Source organism: Perognathus longimembris, chromosome 17, assembly GCF_023159225.1.
Source record: "Perognathus longimembris pacificus isolate PPM17 chromosome 17, ASM2315922v1, whole genome shotgun sequence".
Lineage (NCBI taxonomy): Eukaryota > Metazoa > Chordata > Mammalia > Rodentia > Heteromyidae > Perognathus > Perognathus longimembris.
The window spans coordinates 48,111,692-48,138,421 of NC_063177.1; the positions used below are offsets into that span (position 1 = coordinate 48,111,692).

The following is a 26,730-nucleotide window of genomic DNA, read 5'->3' on the forward strand; positions in this document are numbered from 1 at the left end:
AGAGAGACACAGAGAGAGTTTGAGGCCAAATGGAAAGAAGATAGATGGGAATGAGATGCTGTCTCTGCTGTCTGATGAGTGAGATCCAACTTGTATCACTTCCTGTTTATTTTCTTGGCCAGAGTTGCTGCTCTTTGAGAAAAGAGTTCACCCTTAAAACCAGACATAATAAACCTGGATATACTTAACGTCCAGTTTCTTTCCATAAATCGACTTTGTGTTTCTCTTGCAGATTGTAAAAGCATTAGAACATTTGCACAGCAAGCTCTCTGTCATTCATCGAGGTAAGTGTTCGCGTGGATAAGCAGATCATTTTGTTGCGCTGGAGCCCCCTTCCCCTCTCCCCTCCAGCCCCTTCCGTGGCAGGTGGAATAGAGCCAGGCTGTGGATTAAGGAGCTTTCCTTTGGGATTCCATTGAAATTCATCTGAGTAGCTGTGTTAGCTTTCTGTGATTGTAACAAAACACCCAAGGTAATCAGTTTATAAAGAGAGAAGGATTATTGTAGCTCCCAGCGTTGTAGGTTTTAGCCTGTGTTGGGTTGATACTGTTACTTTTGGGTCTGTGGGGAAGGTAACATATCATGGTGAGAGCAAGAAGAATGTCCAGTCAAAAGAAGCCCGTGCACCTCAAAGCTGGCAATGAAAGAGGGATGAAGAAATCAGGACCCCTTAGTCTGCTCTGAGAGTGCCCCCTCTCCCTGTGACCTAAAACTTCTTGCTGGGCTTCAACTCTTAAAGGTTTTCAAAGTTTTCAGTAGCACCACGCTGAGGATTAAACCTGACACACATAGGGTTCTAGGGGACAACGAAGATTCAAACTATAGCAGCAGATTATTATTATTATTATTATTATTATTATTAATTATGTCAGTACTAGGAACTCAAGCCTTCTTAGATGGCACTGGACCAATGGAGCTACAGCTCCACTTCTGAATTTTTGCTAGCTAATTGGAGATAAGAGTCTCACAGACTTTCCTTCTCAGGCTGGCTTTGAGCCATGGTCCTCAGATTTCATCCTCCAGAGTAGCTAGGATCACAGGTGTATGTGAGCTACCAGCACCTGGGCCTTAGGCAGTTTTTGTACATAGCCAAGTGTGGAAAGTTCTGGAATAAAGCAGAACACTTATCGGCTGCAGGAGGCAGGAGAAGATGGTTTATCTCTTCCTTCTTTCTCTCCTTCCCTTCCTTCCTGCTGCTTTGTTAGCTTTTTATCCATCCGTTCCTGCAGCCATAGGGCCATTCTTCATGTATCTATCCACACATCTATCTGTTTATCTCATCATCACTTTAAAAGCTTCTTTAAAGGCAGCGCTGTAAATTGATGCTCTGAGCGGTATCTAAGGAGAAGTATTCTTATTAAAACTCCACCTAATGATCCTTAATAAGGAATCCTAGAAATAGAAAAGAACCAAACAGAACTTGAAGTAGAGAATTATTGTTGGAAGACCATAGTCAGAGAAGTCTTACCAGATCTTTGGGAAAATTATTAGGAAAACACTGGTAGCTGATAGGAGATTATATGATTTGGGTAATTCTTAACCTTTATGAGCTAGAGATAATGGAGATGTTTTGCACAGTATGCCTGTTATTGTTATTATTAATACCATTATTAATTGGTAGTGTTAAAATTGAAAAAAAAAGGAGGCCAGGGGAAGAAAGTGGGAAGGAATCTGAGCAGGAAAAATAATGAAATTCTCAGAGAACATGAAAATGATTTTGAAAATGTTTATTTCAAAGTTATGAGCTATTTAATTCTTACCAGAGAATTGATTCAAGGTTCAATGTCAATAGAATGGCATTTGTTATACGAATCATTTTCAGAGAAAAATGAGAAAGGGTAGTTTGTAGAACTTTTAGAATTAGTTTTTCTTCTTATTCTCTGTGTTTTGAAGTGCTGAAAAAATGAACTGTAATTGCTGATTTCATTATCCAGCGATGACAGTGGCTCATCTTTTGGGTCTGTGAGTATATTTTTCTATTAGGAAGGCTTCATTTGAAATCTCTTCAATAAGGCCCCATGTTCATGACCAGCTGTGGTCTGACACGTATGAGTTTATAACCTGTTACTCTGTGGTGGCCTTTTTGCCATCTCTCATGTGAATTTGAATCAAGGCCGGCTGCTTTGACCATATGTGATGCGTTATTATTATTATTTTGTGCTGGCAACTGAAGCTTGGACTCAGGGCCTGGGTGTCCTTTAGCTTTTTCACTCAAGGCCAGCACTCTACCACTTAAACCTTCACTCCACATCCATCCCTCCACTCCCCTTTCAAAAATCAAATATGCCTCTTTTTCTTAGTTTGGAGGCAAAGCTTTGATATAGTCAGTCCTCTTTCTCTCCCGTATTGTCCTATACTATTTCAGTAAAGAGTAGACATTTATTATTTAATAAATATCTGTTGAAAGAAAGAATAGTTAAGAGTTGACTATGAAAGTAACTTACCGATATTAGAGTTGATGCTGATGTTTTGTCTAAGTGTTCTATGATTATAGGGTTATATGCTGTATATGATGTATATAGAAACAGTGGCTGGGCATGTTGGTGTACACCTATATTCTCAGAATTCTTGAGGCTGGTGCAGGGAAGATTGCAAGTTGTGTTTTTTTAAAACTGATTAATTGGAGACAAAAAAAAAATCTCAATAGCTTTCATGTTTGGTTTGGCTTTGAATCATGATGTCAGACTCCTGAGTAGCTAAGACTATAGGCGTGAGCTGTAGGATATTATTGTGTTAGTCCTTTCTTTTCATTCCTGGACCTTTTATTCTCTCACTAAATACACACTACATATCATTTCCAACTGAATATTCAATGAAGCCAATCGTAATCCATCTTTTAAGTTGTTATGTATGAGGGTGGGAGAAAAAAACAAGCTAGACCAAGTAGAAGAAAAGATCTTTCCATTTGGTGAATCCTAAGCCTGTATGACACTGACAAAACACGAAGAAAGAGGTACCCAACAATTAGAAACAGTATGTAGTTAGACCCCTGGGGACAATAAGTACATTTGTAGGGGGGGGGGAGGGGCGGGACGGGCAGGTGAAGGACAGATGGAGACTTGACGCCCTCTGCTGGTAGAGAAGTGAATCTGCAAAGCAAGCTGATGTAATGGAATCCCGCTTGGGCTTGCTTTCAGACGTCAAGCCTTCAAATGTGCTGATTAACACTTTGGGCCAAGTGAAGATGTGTGATTTTGGAATCAGTGGCTACTTGGTCGACTCCGTTGCAAAAACAATTGATGCAGGTTGCAAACCATACATGGCCGTAAGTACAATGGGGGTAGGGAGGGGAGGGGAGGCGGGGAATAGTGGTAAACTGGAAGTGACTCTACCTTAAAAAACGATGCTGGAAACTAGGAAGTGAATGGCAGCAGAGGGAAAAATGAAATGTGTTCGCGACCTAATATATTCTGCATCATTTTGTTTCCTCGAATATTTCTGATAAGAAATACTAGAAAAAAAAGTTTGCTTTACATATTGTCTCCATTGTTTAGGACTGCTCAAAGTAAAATATTATAAAATAGATAGCAGATGAATAACAAAAATTTATTGCTCAGATAAAACTAGGAATTCCAGGATGAAGGCCCTGGTAGGTTCAATGTCTGACAAGGGCTTGCTTCTCTGGTTCAGAAGTGGCACTTTTTATTTTTTCATTTAATTTATTTTTATTATTATAAATTTAACTGCCGTTTAACAAAGCAGTTTATGAATATAATGTATCCTGATCAGTGGCACCCTTTTCAACTGTCTCACCCATACCCTTTCCCTCACTCTTATTAATTTTTTAGGATATACATTAGATTCTTGTCTGCATTCCCCCTCCCCTTCTCTTTGCCTCTCCCTTCCCCCTTAACCCACCTCACCCCTTTAGAGTACCCACTTCCTGGCATTTTATTTTGCTGAACTTTGATTTGGGCATTCTAGGGAATTCCATAATTGATACCTCCCTTGAATCTACAGTATTTCAGTTAATGCATTCATATACACTTGCATATCTCACAAGGTATTTACTTATAAGTTTGTAAGCTAAGTCTTGCTTCCACATATAAGGGTAAACACATAATCTTTGTCTCTCTGAGCCTGACTTACTTCACTTAGCATACTTTTTTCTAAGTCTTTCCATTTATTTACAAATGGTACAATACCATTCTTCATAATGGATGAGTAAAATTCCATTGTGTGTATGTATACATATATACCACATTTTCTTGATCTCTTTGTCCATTGAGGGGCATCTGGGCTGATTCCATACCTTGGCTATGGTGAATGGTGCTGCACCGAACATGGTTGTGCCAATGGCTTTACTGTATCTGGTTTGTAATCTTCTGAGTAAATGCCCGGGGGTAGAATTGCTGGATCATAGGGTGGTTCTGTGTTTAATTGTTTGAGGAACCTCCACACTGCTTTCCAGTGTCCTGACATGGTAGAAGGGACAAGGGACTCCTATAGCTTCTTTAAAAAAAAAGGCTGTACTCTGATGGCCTCGTTAGTACTTCCTGTTAACATCACAAAGGTGAGATGATTGAGACTGTTTGATTTTGATGAGATATAAACATTCAGATGTTAGCTTATATATTACTCTCAATAATAAGACAAATGGGGAACATTGTTTGAAATACATGTAAGAAATACTCACTGCATGATTTTCCACACTGAGTTGCAGGTTGAGAACACAGTAGCAGAGAGAATTTAACTTCCCTGCATAAGACAATTGGCTTCATCAGGAGAAAACTTCATAGCTGTGAAGATTCATTGCCATCAGCATAGGCACTGGGATTCTCTTTAGCTAAGAGATCATGTACTGTGCTCTGTTTGGAAATAGAATTGTGTTTGGAACTGAAAAGCTCCTTAAAAATTGATTAGATCTGTTGAACTCCAGATGGTAGCCTAAGAATTCTTACAGGTTCTTTCTACTGAGTTATGGGCTTTTGGTGTTTTTAGCTAGTTCACATTTTGTAGTGTGCACCTGTTTCTTCTAAAGCAAAATTAAAATTAAAATTTGAAAGGCCTTTGATCAATTGCTGTCTCTTAAGAAAAAAAACAACAATGAATAAAAAGGAAAGGAAACCCGACAGAAACATTGCAGGATCTGAGATGCATTCTAACAACTTAAAAGAACTCATTGGGCAGTTGAATCTATCTGCCCCGCTCCGAGGTGTTATGGAGCTACAAATGTCAATTGGCTTTCCCATTTCTCAATTGTTTATCTTCTTTCCAGCCTGAAAGAATAAATCCAGAGCTCAACCAGAAGGGATACAGTGTGAAGTCTGACATTTGGAGTCTAGGCATCACCATGGTAGCGTATGAGACTCATTGTGGGGAGATTTCTGAGCATGAACCTGGAATGGGGTGGGTTTGGGAGCTGAGGCTAGATGCCCGCAGTGTTGGTCTTGGGCATCCTTCTTTGCGTCAAGTGGGAGGTGATTTTTGAGTACTAATGTTCTTTGGGGTTTTGAACTCAGAGCCTTGCATTTGCTGTGCAATCACTCTTTCACTTCAGCATGTCTCCAGCCCTTCTTTGCTTGTAGTTATATTTCTTATTTTTTTGTCTATGGCTCATCTCATGACTTGATTATCCTTCCACTATGTCTTGGCTTAAGTGTTAGATGGGAGGCGGAGGGGGGCTCTTACTACCTTTTCTGCTTGGGCCTTGAATTGTGATCCTTTGCCTGCAGAGTACCCAGGATTCCTTGAGTATTAATTGTTTGCATATGAATTAGTAGCAATTCTTGAGTGGGTTGGGTAAGCTAATTTCCCTTTATTCTGCCTTTTACCAGTGGTATGCCCTTGAGTAACATGGGCTTCCTCTTTCTTTCCCTCCTCTGTAAAGCAAGAAGGTCCAACTAGATTTCAACTACAAGAGTCTAATCAAGGCAAGAAGTGTAAGCTACGCCAAGGGAACTCATGTGTGCGTGCAGACTCTGGCGTGACCATGTTGTATGGGACCTAGCTGTGATTCTAAGATACTTTTATTATAAAAGTCCTGGCTGGCCAGGCACCAGTGGCTCATGCCTGTAATCCTAGCTACTCAGGAGGCTGAGATCTGAGGATCATGGCTTGAGCCTGTGCAGAAAAGTCCCCTGAGATGACTCTTATCTCCAATTAGCCACTCTGCTAGCCTTGAGCACAAAGAGGCTCAGGGACAGTGCCCAGGCCCTGAGTTTAAGCCCCACAACTGGCCCCAAAAATGTCTTGGCTGTTTAGGTTAGATATAGTTCTGTTACAATAGCCAATAGAGTAATTTCCTTATCCTAGTCCTACAGTTGCGCCACTAGTGCCTTATTTGTAGTTTTGTAGATCAATTTTCAGTGTGTCTCCAAGGTCTGGAATGATCCATGTGGTCTTGGCTCCTTGCCAGACACAGCAGCTGATTAATCCCAGGAGTTATTCCTGCCCAGAAAACACATGATCCTATGACAGCAAGGTGGCCTTTACTCACGTCCAAAAAAATATTAGTCATTTGGTCCTAGGCTACTTTTTAAATTGTTTATTTAACGTTTCCATTTCACCAAGTGAGCTGCAGGTGGCAGTAAAGGAATAGTTCTGCAGAAGTCAGAGCCTTCCTTTTTGGACCAAATGTTTGAAAACTCAGTTCTTGTATGTCTTTAAGCTTATTGATATATCTTATTATATATGTAGAATATCACTGTATATATCTATATATCATTATATATATTTGGTTTGGTTGGTGTTGGGCCTCGTGCTCTCATTTAGTTTTTGTTTATGCCCCTGGCTGGTGCCCTATTTCTGTTTTGTGCTGATTAAGATAAGATTCTTATAGGTTTGTCTGCCCAGGCTGGCTTTAAACCTTGATCCTCAGGTCTCAGCTTTCTGAGTAGCTTGGGCTATAGAGATGAGTACCTGGCTGACATAATTTTTATGTGTCATTATAATATGCTGGAGAAACATTTTAGAAATAAATGCCTCTAGTAAGATATTAAAAAATGATCTCTAGCATTAGGACTTTGGGAGAAAATAGCTACAAAATGTTTTCTTTTTTTTTTTTTTTGGCCTGAGCACGGTCTCTGGCTTCTTTTTGCACTCTGCCACTTGAGCCACAGCGCCACTTCGGGCCATTTTCTGTATATGTGGTGCTGGGGAATCGAACCCAGGGCTTCATGTATAGGAGGCAAGCTCTCTTGCCACTAGGCCATATTCCCAGCCCTTAACCTTTATTATTATTATTATTTTTTGCCAGTCCTGGGGCTTGGACTCAGGGCCTGAGCACTGTCCCTGGCTTCTTTTTGCTCAAGGCTAGCACTCTGCCACTTGAGACACAGCGCCACTTCTGGCCGTTTTCTATATATGTGGTGCTGGGGAATCGAACCCAGGGCTTCATGTATGTGAGTCAAGCACTCTTGCCACTAGGCCATATTCCCAGCCCCAGCTACAGAATGTTTTTAGATTACTTTTTATTTCCTTCCCTAATTGTACTTGAATTTCACCCTTGGCTTCCTCTGGTTCTTCTCGAATGGAACACAGCTGATTTTCGAAGGAGCTCGCTCTCCACTGGTGCTTACCTGTTTCTTCTCCCTTCTAGATCGAGCTGGCTATTCTTCGGTTTCCCTATGATTCATGGGGAACTCCCTTTCAGCAGCTCAAACAAGTGGTTGAAGAGCCATCACCGCAACTCCCAGCTGACAAGTTCTCCGCAGAGTTTGTTGACTTTACCTCACAGTGGTAAGGGAGCCCCACGTGCCAGGCACCAAGATGGTGCTTGCTCTGACATTCCCTCCATTGGGTGTGCTCCATCACACACACTCATTTCAAAAGCATCTGTTATTTATACGCCTTCCATTCTGGAGAACACAGTGGCTACATCCCAATCTTTGCCAGCTCTGAGCTCCAAGTCTACCAGCAATCAGTAGGGAGAGTGGTACATCATTACAAGTGTGAAGATCCAAAGCTGTAGATACTTTGTAGGGTATTTGGGGGAAACTCAGAGGAAAGGCATTGAGAGAGTTTTGTTTTGTTTTCCGGAAGGAGATGAATCCTGAGCTGAAGATTCAGGAGAGATTTTCCAAATGAATGGAAAGTAGAGAAGGAAAGATAATCTAAACCAAAGGAGAATTCGTTACCCATAGTGACACGAAAGTAGGAAACTGCTATCTGTAAGCTGTCAGTAGTCTGAGGTTGATTAGAGTTGATTAGAGTTCAAGACCTACTGAAAGTATAGGATGGGGAAATTGATGCAAAGAATGGCTTCCTGGGAGAAGACAGTGGGTACCACAACAGTACTAGAAATCTTGTAGAACAGTACTATCTACACACACTCGATAACTATGGATCAGATGGCCCAGTAGTGTCTAGTAGGCAGTGTTAGGTGTCTGGAAAGAGAACCTGGAAGCAAGTTGGAGTGAGAAGAGCCACATGACTGTTGTAAACTTTTTGTTTCCATGGAAATGACCAGTACATTCAAGGAAAGTTAGGGAGGGGCTAGCATTTTCTAGCTATTCACATGATTTCTGTCTACGTGGTAGCCAGGTGGGGGGGGGTTGAATAGGATTTGACAGTAATGACATGCTCGGTGCAGCTGAAAGGAAGGATCTCAACGATAAAACACAGAATGAGATTGAGTTAGCGTATCTGGGAATCCTCTCACAGCAGAAGAGAATTGGGAGGAAGGGAGGGAAGGAGAGGCGTAGTGGTCTTGGGAGAGGAGCCGGGTCGGCCACTTGCTGATCTAGAAGGACCTGGGAAGGTGAGAGCTCTTTGAGGTAACCTTTTCAGGGCCTCCTTCGTGGGCTTTATCTTTGGCTCTTTGGGAAAAGTGCCTTGGATGCAGCTTAGAGTGACTGGGTGTTGCGGTGGGAGGAAATCCCTCTTGGGCTTTTAGTTTATTTGTGTCTTAAGTCCCCTTTCACCCATGTACCTTTTCCTGAATGATTTATGAGGCGGCCTGTAGGGGTTTGCTTTGGTTTGGGCTGAATGCCCACAGAGCATGCTTTAAGGCAATAAGATTGGGTATCTTAAACCCTTCTCAGGTGTGCCTTCCGGTCTGTCTTCCCTTGTGGATGTGGTGAAACATCTACCAAGTTGAAACAGGATCATGGTGGTCCTTCTTGGTATAAGGACTTGTTTTTTTTTGTTGTTCTGCTTTACTCCTCTGCCGCCGCCCCCCCCCCCCCGCCCCCGCTTAATCCTCAAGTTGGTAAAGGGGTGAGGCATGGACACCCATGTTCTCAGCAGGGGCAGTAAGATGGAGAGGGCCTTCCTGGGGAGAACTCTCCAAGCAGTCCCTCCTCATGTCCTCGCCTTATCGTTTGGAAGATTTTAGGAAGCTTGGTAAGAATATGGTGTGTGTACTGAGTTTCAGAAAGCAGTCATTCCTTATCAACTGCCAGTTTAATCCAGTGATTTTCAGCTCTGGCATTTCTTTTTTTTGTCTGTCATGGGGCTTGAACTCGGGGCCTGGGTGCTGTCCCTGAGCTCTTCACCTCAAGGCTAGTGCTCTACCACAGTGCCACTTCTGGTTTTCTAGTGGCTAACTGGAGATAAGAGGCTCATGGACTTTCTTACATGGGCTGGCTTTGAACCTCAGTCCTCAGATCTCAGCCTCCTGAGTAGCGTGGATTATAGGCATGAGCTACCGGTGTTAGGAAAATGGAGGAGAAAGGAAGGAAACAGGCCAGACTGGGTCTTCCACAAGCGAAGACTGTTTATTGAGATAAAGTAGCGAGGGACACTGCCTTCCCACAGGCTTGGAGACTGTGTGTAGAGCTGGGACAGGAGCTGGGTTTTTGTGAGGTGTGAGCAAGGAGGCGGAGGTTAATGAAAAAGCCATTGGGTCAAGGGCAGTGGGGGGCTTTTCAGTTGGGCCCACAATGGAATATTTACAGGCAGGCTTAGACAGATTGCCCTGCCAGAGTCAAGCAGTCTGCACTTACCTTTGGTGGCTTGCCTGCTATCTGTGTGGGCCTGGAAAAACAGGGTGGGGATTAATTCTCCAACTGGCATCTGGCTGCCCCTGCCCCCCTACAAACAGATATTGAAAACATGAAGACCTTGGGGTTAGGAATATAATTCAGAAGTAGAGGCCACTGTGTACAGTCTCTAGCACATTCTCTCTCTCTCTCTCTCTCTCTCTCTCTCTCTCTTCCTCTCTCTCTCCCTCGCTCTCTCTCACACACACACATACACACAAACCCAACAAAACACAAAGCCAAACCTTGTCATGTATGGAGCTCCCAGAAGCCTGCCTTATTGCTTTCCTGTAGCCATTCTCATGAAGCCTTCCCCTACTGGTGTACCTACAGAGTCTCCATGGTGGCAATCCCTCCAAGATCTAGCTTTATTTCTCTTTTATCCCTCTCAGCTACCATAATCTAGTCATTTAACTATTTTGAGCTATCGTTGTGTTCCTGCCTTCGGGGACCCTCCTCACTTCTGTGAACCCTGTTGATTCTGTGCTATTTTATCCCATGTCAAGGCTTGGCTTCTTTATGGGGTTTATTGATCACTATAACAATAGAAACAAAACACAAATCACTTGAGAAGTTGCTGATGGGCAGATTTTTTTTTCCTTTGGGCAACTTTGCAGTTGACAGGTCTGGTAGAATCCGATACTCAGGAACAGCAGCTTGGTTAGCTGGTGAGTCACTCTTGTTGAGACGGGAGTTTGGAAATGGCAGGAGAGCTTTCATTCTGACTTTTATGAGCATTCTTACTTCTCCTCAGCTGGGCTTCAGGGCAGCCTCTAGTTCCCAGGTCAGTAATGTTTTTGCTTGCCATAAACCACCAAAGTATTTTTCTTTGTGACCCCCTAAGGATGAGCATTAAATTATTTTGAAACCAACGGAGTTGAAAATTGCACTGATATTTTTCTTTTATAGATCTTATGACTGGCTTTATAGACTGACTTCTTTGTGGAAGAAATATCTTTTCCCCCCTCATAAATATTAACATATGGGCATATACCTCCACTCAGCAACAATCTAGTTATTGCACTTGTTTTACTCTTTCTTGCTCGTTAACAAAGACCACCTATTTCTTGTTAAAGAGAAAGATATAGCCTATGAATGTAACTGCTGCTGTGGGCTAGTCTTCCCTTTTCCTGATTATAATCTGTACAGTTTAATAGCTTGGTGCTAGTGGTTCATGCCTATAACCCTAGCTCGTCAGGAGGTCGAGGTAGGAGAATCACTGTTATAAGACAAGCCATACAGATCAATCTGAGGGACCCTTATCTCTGATAAAGGAGCAAAATGATGGAAGTGGAAGTGTTGCTCAAGTGGTAGAATGACAGCCTTGAGAAGAAAAACTAAGCAAGTCAGAGAGGCCCTGAGTTTAACCCCAATTCTGGCACATGCACACACATAAAATAAAGCTGGACTATAGAAGCATTCTTCCTTCCTCCCTCCCTTCTTTCTCTTTGCCTTTACTGGGGCTTGAACTCAGGACTTCTTGTTCTTGTTTAGCACCATAATAGACGGTGTCCTACCACTTGAGCCACACCTCCACCACAAAAACTTGTCTTTATAATGTGGCTGCTGCATCGCCTTGTACAACACAGTCCAGTTTGGAGCTTCACAATTTCCCACGGTGCCTCACATCTTTGTGAGAAGCATGGAAAAGGGATGACAGGTTTAGAAAGAATGACCTTGAATCTCAAATTTCAGGATGGCTACATCGATGTGTTGAGGTCTGATGTCTGTATCTGGACTGAAGGTAGAGCAAGGACACATCCCTCATTGCCTGGGGAATCTGCCCTAGAGTTTGGGGCCTCCTTTGAGGTATACTTGGCTTAGGCGTGGGCACACATGAAGTCAGCATGGTAGCCGCTATCTCCAGGCCTATCTTCATGTCAGGTGATGGCAAATCCAAGCGTATGGGCTGGCATAGGTAGCACTTACAGGTAGCCCTATTTGTAGGGGATGGTTATACCTTTAAGACCTGGGACCGCCTGGCTGCTAGCCACTCCCATCCCCTTCTGGGTTCTACCTGAAGAGATGCCAAACCAGCCCCGCCTCTCGTCTAAGAACACATGTGCCACCATGGCGCCAGCTGAGCCAGGAGGCCGAGCCAAGAGGCAGGGCCTCTGCGGGAAGTTCCATGACATCACCTTGATGGACAGTTCATTAGCCAATCGTTAATACCCAGTTAGTCCCTCCTCTTCCTGCCGCCATTACTGTTATATAAACCCCTCCCTTGAATAAAACCCTTTGGAAGCCGGTAGACCATCGCACGGCTCCCCTGGAATCTCCGTGTCCAGTGTCTGCTCTTAAACGTAAGGGGGGCTGGGGATGCGCGGGGGGTTTGGCAGCCCTATCTCTTCTCAGCTTAGCCCGACCGGGACATGCTCTGCCCTCCCGCCGGCGGGAGCAGTGTGCAGAGCCGACGGTCCCCCACAATTAGAGGCTTGGTGTCTCCCCAGGGGGGACATGGAAATTTAGCCCGACAATCATTGAACCCAAAGTTAGCTCTAGAGTCCAGAGTTCTAGAGATTGCATTTCTTTTACAGTAGTAACACCAGAGAAGATAAAGAAGGAAGGAAGACCAGGGATATCACGGCACTGATTCCTTCTGAACTTGAAGACAATGGCGACCTACAAATTCTCCCCTTCAGTACTTGTTTTCAAATAGGACTATGGAATGATGTTTGCTTCTTCCTTTTCCCATATGCATTCTTTTCTCTTCTTAGAGACTAGGAGTTCCTCAGGTGGGTAGTGTCCACCACATCCATAGGCTTTGCTTTGAGTTTCATCATAGAGGAATGGACTGGAAAACCTTATGGTCTAGTCTTGCAGAAGGCTTAGCAAATGGGTTTCTCTGTCTAGTGGAATTGTAGCAGCCTTATGTTCCTAGAGGAAGTCACCGGAAACCAACATCTACTGGGAAAATTGCTAGAATTATTTTTGCTATCTTTCTATGCCTATTTAAGAGACTCAGGGTCCTTCTGACCAGCCCCAAGGCCTATTGAAGTTTGTTAGGGACTCATCCGGCAGGCAATACTGTCTGCCACATGACATTGAGTATAAATGGGACAAATCCAATCATCTCCAACTTGTTCAGAAAGAACAATATAGGGGGGCACTGGACATTCAACTAGCTTTTGACAGATGTATGGCTTGAGAGGCTCGATGTGTTTTTATTCTGTGGACAGACCAAATGATCCTTCTTGGAAATGGTCAGTGGGAATTGAAATGTGCAGAAATCTTCCGGTCAGCACAAACTCTAGGCTAGCAATTCTCAAGACAGCACGAAGCTGTTTCAGTGTCAGCTATGGTTAGAAGCGTGTTTTGTGGCTTTTGGAGAGGAATTAGGGCAGTTAGCTAATTGTGTGCTGGAAAAATGACAAACTACTGGAAAATTCAGAAGTCTGAACTTAAATCCCAAAAGAAATTAGTGTAGCTTTGAACTTTGAAGTTGTTATTTTATACTGAATTTTGAGCTCTTCCTATTAAAACATTTGCCTTCCCTCTTTCCTCACAATTTTATCTTGGGTATTTTGTAATTGTTAGTGAATGTTTTGAAGTGTTGTTAAGTTAAAAGGTGGAGAATATGAGTTTAACAAACAGCCTTGCCTTGCTCTGTTTTTTTTCTTTCCTGTAGTAGAGATTTGGATAAACTTTCCTTTTTTTTTTTTTTTTTTTTTTTTTTTGGCCAGTCCTGGGCCTTGGACTCAGGGCCTGAGCACTGTCCCTGGCTTCTTCCCGCTCAAGGCTAGCACTCTACCACTTGAGCCACAGCGCCGCTTCTGGCCGTTTTCTGTATATGTGGTGCTGGGGAATCGAACCTAGGGCCTCGTGTATCCGAGGCAGGCACTCTTGCCACTAGGCTATATCCCCAGCCCCTAAACTTTCCTTTTTAATCAAGGGTATAAATCTCTGGGTGCTGGTGGCTAATACTTGAAATCCTGGCACCTCTGGACACTGAGATCTGAGGATCACAATTCAAAGCCAGACAAGGCAGGATAGTCCAAGAAACTCATCTCCTATTAACCACCAAAAAGCCCAAAGTGGAAGAGTTCCAGCCTTGAGCAAAAAAAAAGCTAAGAGACAGCACCCAGGCCGAGTTCAAGCCCCAGTATTACCACATGCACAAAAGAAGGGTATAAATAAAAAAGTAGTCCCTTGACTAGCAAACTCTGAGTTTTCAGATATATCAAACACATTATGATCAACTTGGGCTGCTTTTAAAAAAAATTAATGCAGATTTTTAAGTGAAAGAAAATTCCTGGATAAATTTTCCTTGACCATTAATGGCAGTTAAATGATAAGATATCTTGGCTCAAATTACTGTAAATTAAAAGTGGAAGAGTTTACACCCATTACCTCCATTGGGAAGAGAGATGCTTTTCATTATGTACTTACATAGAGGGTCAAAAGTAAGCTTACTACAAAGATCCTTGGTGAAGAAGCTCTTGTTGGAACATTTAAGAAACAGCATTGGTCTTAGATGATTATTCCTTTTTGATATTGATGAATGAATGATGGCTCACGCCTGTAATCATGGCTACTCAGGAGGCTCAGATCTGAGGATCACGGTTCCAAGCCAGGCCAGGCAGGGAAGTCCATGAAAAAGCTGGAAGTGGCACTGTGGCTCAAGGGGTAGAGTGCTAGCCTGAGCAAAAGGAGCTCAGGGACAGCACCTAGGCCCAGAGTTCAAGCCCCAGGACCAGCAGAAAAAGAAAAGAACATAGAGCTCAGTGAAAACATATCAATTTCAATATACAATTAAGCTCTAAATAGAAACACTGGAAGCAAATCCCTTGACTATTAATGCGGATTTTATGTTGTGTTTATGCATCTTGCTATTGATATGGCAAGCTAAATTGTTCAACCGATAGAGAAGAGTTTCTGGCTTTTGGTTGGCTTTGAATAATATCTAGAAATCCAGAGCTTTTCTACATTATTTTTTACACAGCACCTGTATGCAAATGAACAGAGCTCACAGATCACATTTCCTCTGTGTTTCTTTGAACCAGCTCCTGAACTTAGAAAAACATTGCTTCTAGAAAAGTGGGGGAAAGAGATAGATGATAGGTATTAAATAAGTATTAAGGTAGCAGATAAGTATTAAAAATAAATTGCAAGCTGGTGCAGTTGTTCATGCCTGCAATCCTAGCTACTTAGGAGGCTGAGCTCTGAGGATTGCAGTTTGAAGCCAGCCTAGACAGGAAAGTCGGTGAGACTCTTATGTCCAACCAACCACCAGAAAACCAGAAGTGGTGCTATGGCTCAAAGTGGTGGTGCTAACATTGAACAAAAGAGTTCAAGGACAGCACCCAAGCCCTGAGTTTAAGCCCTATGACCAACCAAAAAAAGAGAAAGTATAAAAGTGAATTGCAACCCAGAGAAGATGATAGGAAGTTAGAGTAAGAAGACATTCCCTAGGACATAATCCAGGGTTTCCCACCCTCTGCACAGATGGCATTTTGGAGTGTATCATTTCTAGGGTGCTCATCAACCACTCCCGCTCTACCTATTGGATGCCACATGATCTAGCCACTAGTTATGACAACCCAAAGTGACTCCAGACATTGCCAAATGTCCCCTGGGGGTCAAATCACCTCTGGGTGAGACCCTCAGACATGGGCTCTCCAGATCCAGGCACATGGCAGGAGGCCACAAATGAAGTTATTCATCCATTTCACACAGGCCTCCGATCCCATGTCAATCCAATGCTGACAGTCACTGGCCTTTCCTCTGTCTGACGCACTCATATTTATATTCTCAGTTGAGATGGACTTTCTTCCCTAGGTTGTGTGACCTCTGGGGTCACGTAGGTCCTAGGTCTGCCCTCGATTCCAGGTTGCAACTTCTGCCTTCACATCTACCTGTACTCTCTCAGGCTCCCTGACATCCGCCTTCAGCATTGCCTGGAATTAATGGGTAGGCTGCTTTTCAGTTGTTTTGGTTCAAAAACAAAACAAAAAAACACCCTTCCTGCTTTTCATTTTGTTTATTAAACCATAATCCTTCCCAGTGCTTCCACAGCTCCATTTTTTCCTCATGTTTCTGTACTTTGCCCTCTCCTGATGAGATCTCTGTTCCTCAAAATGGCCCACTAGCACAAATCCTAGCAACCTAATGACTGGCCACATTTGACTTCCCTTCAGCACCAGGCGCAGTTCCTTTCCATTCCCGTATGATTTTGTGGCTCGCTGGGCACAGGATAACTAGTAAACCATCATTTTTCTTTGTTTTGTAACCTGGGATTATCTTTTTCTTTTTTTTTCTTTTTCATTCCTCCCGCTGCCCCCCCACCCCCGAGTGGGTTGAGGGCAGGGGTGAAGGGCTGGTCTCTTTCATCCTGCAATTTTATTGTTATTGCCTCAAGTATTAAATGTTATTAAATGTCTATGTATACAGAGATCCACCCAAACAACCACTTGTTAGAAGTGCATGACTGCCAAGTATGTCTTAAGAAGAATCATTGCTGAGTGGATGACTAACTGTGCGTTTCTCTTTTATCAGCGAGGATGAAGTAAACAAGTAGTGTTGTCTTAGAAACTTCACAGGTTTATTCCTTCTATAGAGGCAGGTTTGGTTAGGAATATATGGAAACAAAGTATAGTCAGATCTCGGTGGCTATAATCCTAGCTACTCAGGAAGCTGAGCTTTGAAGATCAATGTTCAAATCCAGGCTGGACAGGAAAATCTGGGAGACTTTTATATTCAATGAACCATCAAAAAGGCAGCTGCAGTTTAACTGGTAAAGTGTCAGCATTGAGTGAAAAGCTGAAGGGACAGCACAGCAGGCTCTGAGTTCAAGCCCCAGTACCAACAAATACATACAAAACAAAACAAAAAGAGGACAATATATATATATATTCAAGGGAACTAAAAACAAGGAGAACCCAGTCACTGAAGATGTGGGAGCGATAATGGGTCTGTTATATAGGGAACACTTGCCCATTTCTTTGCTAGTGGGAGTAGGATTGAATGCTATTTAGAAGGAAAGTAAAAGTGTCTTTGTAATGGCTGTAAGTCAGAATGTAATGGCTGTAAGTCTGAATGTCACTAGTAAAGTGTAAAAGAAGGTGAGTACCACATAACACATACACATGCACTTCTATTTTTTTTTTAAATTAAGACATGTTCAAAGTAATTGAAGTGTAAGTACAGCAGCAGCAGAAGGTCAAAATAGGAACCCCTTGTTCCCCACACACTTTTAACTGCTGGTAATGGTCCATTTTCTACTGGTCCTCAGGTTCTAGTTTGCTGAAAGATGGGCTCTAGGTTTTAATGTGAGCCTTATTGTTTTTTTTTCCTTTAAGCTTGAAGAAGAATTCCAAAGAACGGCCTACCTATCCAGAGCTTATGGTGAGTATTAGCCATAACAAATCCCAATTAATAAACATGTAGATCCAAAGTCATAACTAGTGAAGTAGTTTTGTTCTAGTTAAATCATCAGATTGGAAGAGGTTGTCCATTGAGATATGATTAACAGTGATTAGATTCAAGAAAAAGAGCCAGGAGTCCTTTATTCATTACACACCTGTTCACAAACTTTTATTTTCTTTTGAAAACTAATATTATTTGTGTAAGGGGGTTTTATTGCAACATTTAATACAAAGTAGGATCATGTCATTTTTTCCCCCCCAGCAAGCTTTTCCAGGCTGATAAACCTGTCACGATATAGACTGAATTATGTCTATAGAATTTATAGTTTCAAATGTAAAAGACACTTGTCAGAAATTACTAATATAAAAGTAATAAGGTTGGGTGATGGAAGCTCACACCTGTAATGCTAGCTATTCAGGAGGCTGACATCTGAGAATCACAGTTTGAAGCCAGCCTGGGCAGGAAAATCTGTGAGACTCTATCTCCAACTAGCCAGCAAAAAGCTGGATGTAGAAGTGTGATTCAAGTGGCAGAGTGTCCATCTTGAGCTAAACCAAACAAGCAAACAAATATAAGTGACAGTGCCAGGCCCTGAGGTCAAGCCTCAGTATGGGTACAAAAAAGGAAATAAATAAAATCAAGGAAAGCATGACTGAAAGAGAATTAGATAATAAGAGACACTTAAATGTTATATAGATGCTCCATCTTTTGATAAAATATCTAGGATTAATTAGATGAACTTCATTTTAGTGGTGACAGAGTTGAAGGAAAGAGCCACTTATCCCTCTTGGCTTTTACATGAATGGAAAAAGCCTTGATAAATCACTATTAATTTGAATTTCACATTCATTCATTGTCATTTGCTCCATTAGTGAAAAGAGGGATGAAAGTAAAGCCCACTGTTATTTTAAAGTAGTCTCTCTTAGACTGTAGTTGTCGGTGTTTTAAGCTATTGATAAATAATTCTTTGGTACAGAAGACAAGGACTTGAATTTGACCTTCCCTTTGCTCTATCTAAGCACTTGTGGAATGTGGGATAAACATATTTTTGGGAAAGATGACTATTCAGACCATTTATGACTGACTCTGTGTTAACCTCCCAAGTAATTAAGGTTTGGATTTTTAGCACAAGAAGGAGAGAGTTAACATTCATGTCCAATTTCAAAAGAAAGAAGAGAAAGCCTTGAGAATGTCTTTTATGTAAGGAGCAATGGTTAGCAGGCATGGACTGTTGTTTGCTCCCGTTCTTTTCTGGCCACATCTGAGCTGCCTCCATGACCAGCTCGGGCTAGCAGGGATGAGCAGGGTCCTTAACAGATGGCATGGCAAGGTGGTGGGGATGCGTGTCTGTGTGTGTGGTGGGACACTGGTTGGAAGTGTCCAGTCAGAGAGAGTTACACAGAACGTGGTCCAGTGTCAGCTGTGATTGTCGCAGATTGGCAGGCGGACTTTCGGTTCTCAAGGACAGTCTCTGGTTTATTTAAGTCAAGACCATTCTCCAGTTGGATGAATTGGAGCCAGGGCCATCTCCTTGGGCCTCCATGGATCCCTTTCAAAGAATGTAACCCAGTGCTCAATGCTCAACAGCTTTATTCCACTAAGACCTAAAATCAAGAAAGACAAAACAAAGATGAATAACAACTGAGAAAATCTTAGCACTCTACATACTTGCATTGAATATGTTCTCTTTGATTGTTATTATTATTATTATTTTAAAATATGACCATTCAAAAGCCTTTTCAGTTCTGGCTGTCCTTTGTGGAATGCTTGGGTGACCACAAGGGCATTTTAAAATGAATTTCACACCAAGTACGAAAGACATTCCTGGAGGAGTCCACAGAGTTTGGACTCTTACTTTAAAGTCTCCCTGTGTTGTAATTAATTTCAGATAAAATAATGTTTTGCTGTATCGATCCAGCCATTTATTTTTTTAGGGTGGAGATTAGTCCTGGGGCTTGAACTTAGGGCCTCAGGGCCTGGGTGCTGAATTCCAGCCCCCTCTCCCCCCATTTAAAATGGCTTCTTCTCAGAAATGTCATCAGAACACATTTGAAAAAAAAGAAAAATAAGGGCTTGCTATACCTTGGCATGCCGATGTTGAATTTTCTCTTCCTATTACGTTCTAACAAATACTGTGATGTTTTTGGCACACGCATCGATGTTGTCAGATGGTGTGGGTTTGCCTCTTCTGTTCATGGCATTAATCTCTGTGGTCCTGGAAATCAGCTTGTGTTTTAAGACCATTGCTGTTCCATGCCTTCCTGTGGAATTGAGGTTTTGTTTTTTTAAATGGAAACTCTGAGTCCAGACTCCCTGCATTGGGAAATACATGGTGGGTGGCTATTATTTAGATTTCAGGAATTGATAAAGAATTAGGAAGGAAAAACTATTAATTTTTTTTTCTGGATGAAGGAGAGTAGACTAATCCATCAGAGGTACACCCTGTGTCTCTTCCCAAATGATTTTCTTCCTAATTAGGATTGACAGCCATACATACCTTTTGAAAATATAAAATTTTATTGTTATTATTAAAGTATTGTACAGAGGGGTTGTACATAATTTTAAAACCTTGCATTAAAATTTAAAAAATGTTATTAGAAAGATGATGTACAGAGGGAGGGGGTTACAGTTACATAAGTCAGGTAAAGAGTACATTGCTTTCAGGACAATGTCACCCCTTCCCTTGCTCTCTCCCAGTTTTCCCCTCCCATCTCCACCTACAAATTCATTTTCAACGTAGGGTCTTGTTCAATCATCTCATTTGTTGGTCCTCACAAACTTCTCTTGGCAGGCAGGGGCCAAGGAGATCACTGTAGGATTTATTCTTCCAGAGGAAGTACTAGCTCACTTTTTGTAAAAGTTGAGATAGTATTTTAGTATTTCATGGGCCATCTAGTTTGTGTTCCTACTGAACTCCCAGTTACAGAAAGCAGCCACATTCAACATGTGAAAGGAAGACGAGGGTGTAGCTGTGTTCCAATGGGGCTTCAGTGATCAGGCAGTGAGCTATATTTGGCCTGTGAGCCACAGTTTGCTGACTCCTGTCTTTGATGGTAAATACTAGTGATGATAGCCAGGTTATTCACGTGACTGGGGTGATGACAGTCTTCCCACATCTTAGGATGTTTTAGATTGAATTGCATTGTGAAATAAGGATGCTTAAACCTATAGCAAACCATAGTTTTGCTGGGCACTAGTGGCTCACATCTTTAATCCTAGCTACTCAGGAGGCTGAGATCTGAGGATGGCTGCTCAAAAGACCGCCAGGGACTGAAAATCTGAGAGACTTAGGCTACTTAATTAGCAGAGAGCCAGAAGTGGAACCATGGGTCAAGTGGTAGAGCATCAGCCTGGAGCAGAAAAAGCTAAGGGATCCTCCCAGGCCTTTAGTTCAAGCCCCAGTACCAACACACACACACACACACACACACACACACACACACACACACACACCATGCATACCTTGAATGGAAAAGGAGTTGTCTGTAGGATATTCTGGAGGCTGGTGGATGCTTGCAGCTAGCCCCTCTGCCCAGAGAAGCATGTCCGTAAGTCTTTTGATGCATCCCCGAGCCTCATCACAGTTAACATAAAATGGTATAAAGTCCTTGGTTGCTTATGTAAAGGATTCTCAGCCTGGGACTGTAGTCTGGAATTGTTCATCCTACCTCATCTGCTCTTCTCCATGTTCCCGCCTTGCTGCTCTCATTCCATTGCTGACAGAAGGCATCGAATCTCCCAGCATTCTTTGACCTCAAACCCCACATATGACAGCAAATCACACTCTCCATGTGACACGCCTGCCCTCTTGTCCCCTGTCCTGGGGTTCTCACAGCATTTTCCCAGCCTGAGAATAAATGGAAAGATGCTTGCAGACCTTTCCCCCCCGCCCTTTTTTTAAAATTGAATGAAAGTTGGGTGGTTTAGTTCATTCAGACTTAGGTTGCAACGCCTGAGCTGGCAGCAGCCAAGCAGGAGGGATGGTGGGGAGTGGGGACACGGGAGACACTGGAAGTCATCACCCGGACAATCTGAGGTTTGTCTTGTTTGGATAGTAAAAGGCTTTTTAAGTACATTAAAAGATCTCCAAAATGTCAAGAGGATGTGGGAAAGCTAATAGGCCCGACGATGGCAAAAAGGCTTGGTAAGTGCACCCTGTGTGTGGTTAGTGATGGAAAGTAATACTGTGATTTGGCCGTTGAGGCGGCTCAGGATGAAGGTCCTTGCCTGTAGCTAGCAACCACTGAGACTAAGGGTGGGTGTAAGCTAGCAGCTAACCTGTCTCCTCTGATGAGCAAGAAGACCTTTCCATTTTCCTCAGTCCTGATCCTTACCAGTGATCACCTCCTTTCCTTCTGGGTTTTATTTCTCCGTTCCATCTCCTGTTGCATTGTTTGTGAAACTTCCCTGGGTGGGCATTCAGTTCTCCACAGAACTGACTCATCCAACCCTCCCTGGTCCAGTGCAGAGCAAACACAGAAAAACCTACAGCTAAATCACAGGAAGGTTGTAAATGAAATCCCTTAAGTCAAGGAGGCAGGATGAGTCATCTCCACGTCTGTCTGCAAAAATGCTCACTATCATCTGTTCAGCCAGCCCTGGAAGGATTATCTGCAGTCAAGGGGGCGGGTGTAGGCCTGGTGGGTGGGGCTCGAGTGTGGGAACAGGTTCTACCTGAAGGAACTGTTCTCCTAGGGTTTTTTGGTTGGTCCTGTGCCCACTGTGCTATGGCTTATGATTGGATGTATCTCTTTCAAACTAAAGGTAAAAGGTTTTACTGTAACAGCCTGACTCTTACTCTTGCATAGTTGAGCCTGTGTTGGGAGGATGCAGAGAAAAATGGCGAGTTATTGTTGAAATAGGGGCCCCTTGCTTCACTTTAACCTTTTCCACTTGATTATTTTTTTAAAGTTTACTTAATCTGAGCTTCATGCATAACGACCATTTTTCCCCTTCCAACCTTTCCTCTCCATGTTGAGATTTCTCTGCGCATACCGATAGTTTGGCAGTCTATGTTATTTTCCAGATGGATCAACTCTTCATCACGAGAGAGACATAAGCATAACTCTTGGCTGTGATTATGGCTTAGGAAATGGCCTTAACTCTTTTAGTCTAAATTAGCTCTCCAAAGGTACTTTCCTTGCATATTTATTGCTGGGCAAAGCTGGTGTCTTATTTTTACCAATCTTTCTTTGTGAAATGAAAATTCCTGATTCTCTGAAATTTCTAATTATTTTGATGTTATATCAGTATAAAAATGACTTTGTAGCAGTATTTATGCCAGAGTTTTGGATAGCTTTTGCCAGTCTTTGTATTTTCATGTGATTGGGATTTACATAGAATTCAGAGCGCAACAGATTCTTGTCCTAGAAACCTGGAGATGTTAACCTACGTGAGAAGGAAGAGATATCTTTAAAATAGTCACAACACTGGATATGAACTTGATTTTGCAAGGGATTGGAAGAGCCCAGCTTGCCAAAAATAGGGATGCTAATCTATTTATTAAATGGAGCTATGAATTTGCTAATCACATATATCATTGTTGATAAATATTAATATCCTATTTTTTGTCTTTTCTTTCTCAGCAACATCTATTTTTCACCCTACATGAATCCAAAGCAACAGATGTGGCATCTTTTGTAAAACTGATCCTTGGAGACTAAAAAGCAATGGACTTAATTGATTGACCCTGCTGCGGATTGGTGGGCTTACAGGGGTGAAGCAAGTTCACTAAAGCGCCAATAGAAAGTCATCTTTGAGATAATTGAACCTTGCCTCTTTGAGGGCTTTTTCTCCCTGTTTTCTTTCCTTTTTCCCCTCCTGAGGGGGCCTTGGAATTGATAGTATAGGATGAACTCTCTCTAGATGGATGAAATATGATAAAGGCTTAGGACTTAAAAAAAGGTGATTAATTATTTAATGATGTGTCACGGTAAGTCCTTAAGCTTCTCACATTTCTCCTGTTCTTTACAAAATGAATGCATTGTTGGCCCTGGCAAAAACAAAAAAGGTGCTACAGTAGTGATGAAATTGTAAGTAGATGTGTAGTTTATCCCACTTATTATTTTAATATTTATGTTTAAGTGCTTGGTTGGAAAGATACCATTTATGCAAGAAGGGAGATACAGAAGAAAAGGTTGGGTTGACAATATTTATAGGGCTTTTATTTTTTAAGTTCAATCATGTCTGTGGTCCAGAAGAAATTATTTAATATGCATCTTTAAGAATATCATAAAAATCTCAAAAAAATGGAGCTCTTCTTGTGATGTGTCTGTTACAGTTGTATGACAGTTTTGGCTATGCTCCTGAACTTCAACTCCATGCTGGGGCAACACCACATCTCTTAACTGAAGTGTCAAAGTATCTTGGTCCTCCCTTTTCCCCAGTTCTGAGAAACACAAGACATAATCACTTGTATCAAAGCTCAAGGAGAAAAGTCTTTGGTTCCCTTGACATTTGTAGTATAGTATTAGTGGAAACTGATTTGTGGTGTGATTTTTATATCTACTGACCTATGTATTTCTGTGTGTGTGTGTGTGTGTGTGTGTGTGTGTGTATGCATGTGTGTTGTGTAGCTGTGTGTCTGTGTTTGGTAAATAAAATCCTGCTAAGTGGCTCCTATGAACATCTCTGTTTAGGATAAAGGGCATCTATCAGTCATGGGGGGAGAGAGATGGCAAACTACAGAGAGAATTGTGTCTCTTTCCGCCTTTGTCCGGCCTTCAATGGATATGCCTCAAGGGTTGCCTTTGTAATTTATGTCTCCTCTGCTTCTTCAATGAAGAAGACTTAGTATTAGTGGAAAGGATTGACACAAAAGGAAATTTAAAACAGGTAGTAGTCCTCTGAGAAAATGAAAAGAGACTAGGGAAGGCTCAGTTAGTATTTGTAGTAGACAACCAAATTTCCACAGGTTGCAGCGTGGCCTCCTCTTTTCTTCAGCAGAAACTAAGCCTGCCTTGAATCCCTAGCAGGTTGACTGAGCAAATACAATTTATTTATTCTTCCATGTGCCTAATGACATCCTAGGGTTCTTTGATTTGGGGCTGCATGTTTCTCTAAGGATCAAGGAGTAGAGTCACTGGCAGGAAAATAGAGACTTATGCAAAGAAACCATGAACCATCATGTTTGGACATTGTCTTCATACAAGGTTGCTCGTGAAATACAAAGACAGAGGATTAAAAACAGAAGGAAGGAAAAAAATAAGTTATTTCTCTTGTTACTTTGTGTTCACCAATGGGAGAAGGAAGTGACTTCAAATTCTCCCTCTTTTAGGTTTTTAAATGAAGTAGTATGGATTTTTTTTCCATCTTTATGTGATTCCTGCTCATGGAAGTTGCTCCGAATGAATACAACACTTAGGTATCCTTTGTATTTGGTTCCAAGGGATACCTCCCTTCCCCCCTCACCCCCCCTTTATTTTGTTTGTTGGTTGCAGGAGTGGGCCTTAAACTCAGGGTCTGGGCACTTCCTGGGGTCTTTTGCTCAAGGCTAGCGCTCTACTACTTTGAGCTAGAGCTCCCTTCCAGTTTCCTGTTGATTCATGGGAGATGAGTCTCACAGACTTCCCTGCCATGGCTGACTTTGAACCATGATCCCCAGATCTCAGCTTTCTGAGTAGTTAGGATTACAGGTGTGAACCACCAGTACCTGGCTAAAAGATACCTTCTTTATTGTCAGCTTCATCTACTTCAAAGATATGTCTGTTTTCCTTATTATTCTAGCCAGAAAGGGGCCTTTCCCTTGTAAGTATGGCCAATTTCCCACTCATTTTTCCCATATCTGAAATCTTCTTTCTTTGAGACTGAGAGAATAATCACAATGACATTCTCACCCTATTTAGTCATCCCATGAAAACAGCAAGTAGTGGGAAGAAATCTGAAGGTCACCACATTACAGCTTTTGAGGAAGTAGTTAAAGCCAACCAACTTTCTGAGCTGGGTCCCATTGCACACTTAACCTGCGTTTCTACTTTGAAGTATTCTGAACAAACAGTGTATTTCTTAGTTGGCTGTGAGCTTAGGGCTAGAAGTTGGAAAAATGACTGCAGTAAGTGGAGAATTAGCCATGATAAAAGGAATAATCTAAGAGTATGTTTGCTGATACTGATAAAATTAGAATGCATCATTCTAAATAAACAGCTTTTATTTCCCTTTAGTTACCTAAAATAGAAATGAATATGTCTGGATATTGTTCAAAGTTATTTTTCCTGGCTTTTAAAAAATTGACTTTTAGCTAATACATTAGCTAACAAATTTTAACTAATACGTTAGTATGTATTAGTTGTCTAAGGGAGGTATTTATTGTGGCATTTCCATACATCCATACAATGTTCCCCCTCAAACTTCCTCCATCTCTGTCCTCATCTCCTCGACTCCCATCTTAAAACAATGGCAGCAGGTCTCTGTTTTATTCTCATGCATGCCCATAAAATGCCTCAGTCATATTCACTGTCATGTTCCCTCTCTACCTGTAACGGCTCTTGTATAGCCTTTAACTCTGTAAAAAATGGTATATGCCAGGAGTTTCCAAACTCTCTTTGTTTATGGTGCTGCTAAATTGTCTCAGTAACTTTTTCATAATGCCCTTAGGCCGAAAGTATTTGATCATTCAAGGTATACTGAGTATTAGGCCCTGAAGCTTAACAGTAGTAGCTTGAGCCATAGCATACAGCTGTTGCTGTGTCTCTCTCCAAAAGATACAATATCTATCTTCTCCCCAAGCTTGCTGTGATCCCTCAGGATATTTCATGACACCATTTGGGGATTCTAGAGATATGTTATGCTGGTATTTGGTCTGGCTGTAGTCAGTGACCTCCAACATTGAATTCTTGGTCATTTAACCTTCCACACTACTTGCCTGTGTTTTGTTCCTGTGGTTATTTTCTTACCTATCTCTGTCAAATTTACTTTTTTAAGAGATCCTACCCTTTGCTGTTTAACAGTCCTGCACTGCCAAATGGCATAGCTTAGAAGAGGAAAGGAACAAGCTCAAAAGTAAGGAGGCTCTTCGTAAGAGTAACCGTGTCCCTGCCTTCTCCAAGTGAACTCATTTCAAGTCTTTTGAGTGACATTCTGAGGGAGGCAGAGGGGACCCATCCTTTTATTGTTCAGCAACACTAAAAATGATTTTGTTGCCTAAGTTACTTCTCAGGGGAAACACTTCGTTTCCTCCCAAAGTATCTAATCTAAACATTTTGCCTCTGTTCTGAAAAGATGGATACTGGTTCCTAATTTTCCATCCCCCACCTATTTTTTAGACTATGTAACTCCCTCTGTCCTTGAAAATGTAATATTCATAAAATTCATCAGAGCCAGACGCTGGTGGCTCATGCCTATAACCCTAGCTATATAAGAGGCTGAGAGCTGAGGATGGTGGTTAGAAGCCAGCTTGGGCAGCAAAGTCCAGGAGACTCTTAACTCCACTAAACTTACTCAGAAA

The 26,730-nt window shown here is 42.0% G+C and overlaps 1 protein-coding gene across 3 annotated transcripts in view; it reads left to right on the plus strand.

Annotated features, from left to right (window-relative positions):
* Positions 1-23,830, plus strand: part of Map2k6 (mitogen-activated protein kinase kinase 6) — a 107,770-nt gene extending 83,940 nt beyond the window's left edge. For all 3 annotated transcript variants that reach the window (XM_048365374.1, XM_048365375.1, XM_048365376.1), the window contains exons 7-12: positions 233-284; positions 3,138-3,265; positions 5,219-5,296; positions 7,541-7,680; positions 17,222-17,267; positions 22,874-23,830. In XM_048365374.1, coding sequence (XP_048221331.1) covers positions 233-284; positions 3,138-3,265; positions 5,219-5,296; positions 7,541-7,680; positions 17,222-17,267; positions 22,874-22,951 — 522 coding nt within the window. In that variant the 3' untranslated portion in view covers positions 22,952-23,830. The remainder of the gene's footprint in view (positions 1-232; positions 285-3,137; positions 3,266-5,218; positions 5,297-7,540; positions 7,681-17,221; positions 17,268-22,873) is intronic.
* Positions 23,831-26,730: the final 2,900 nt, after the last annotated feature.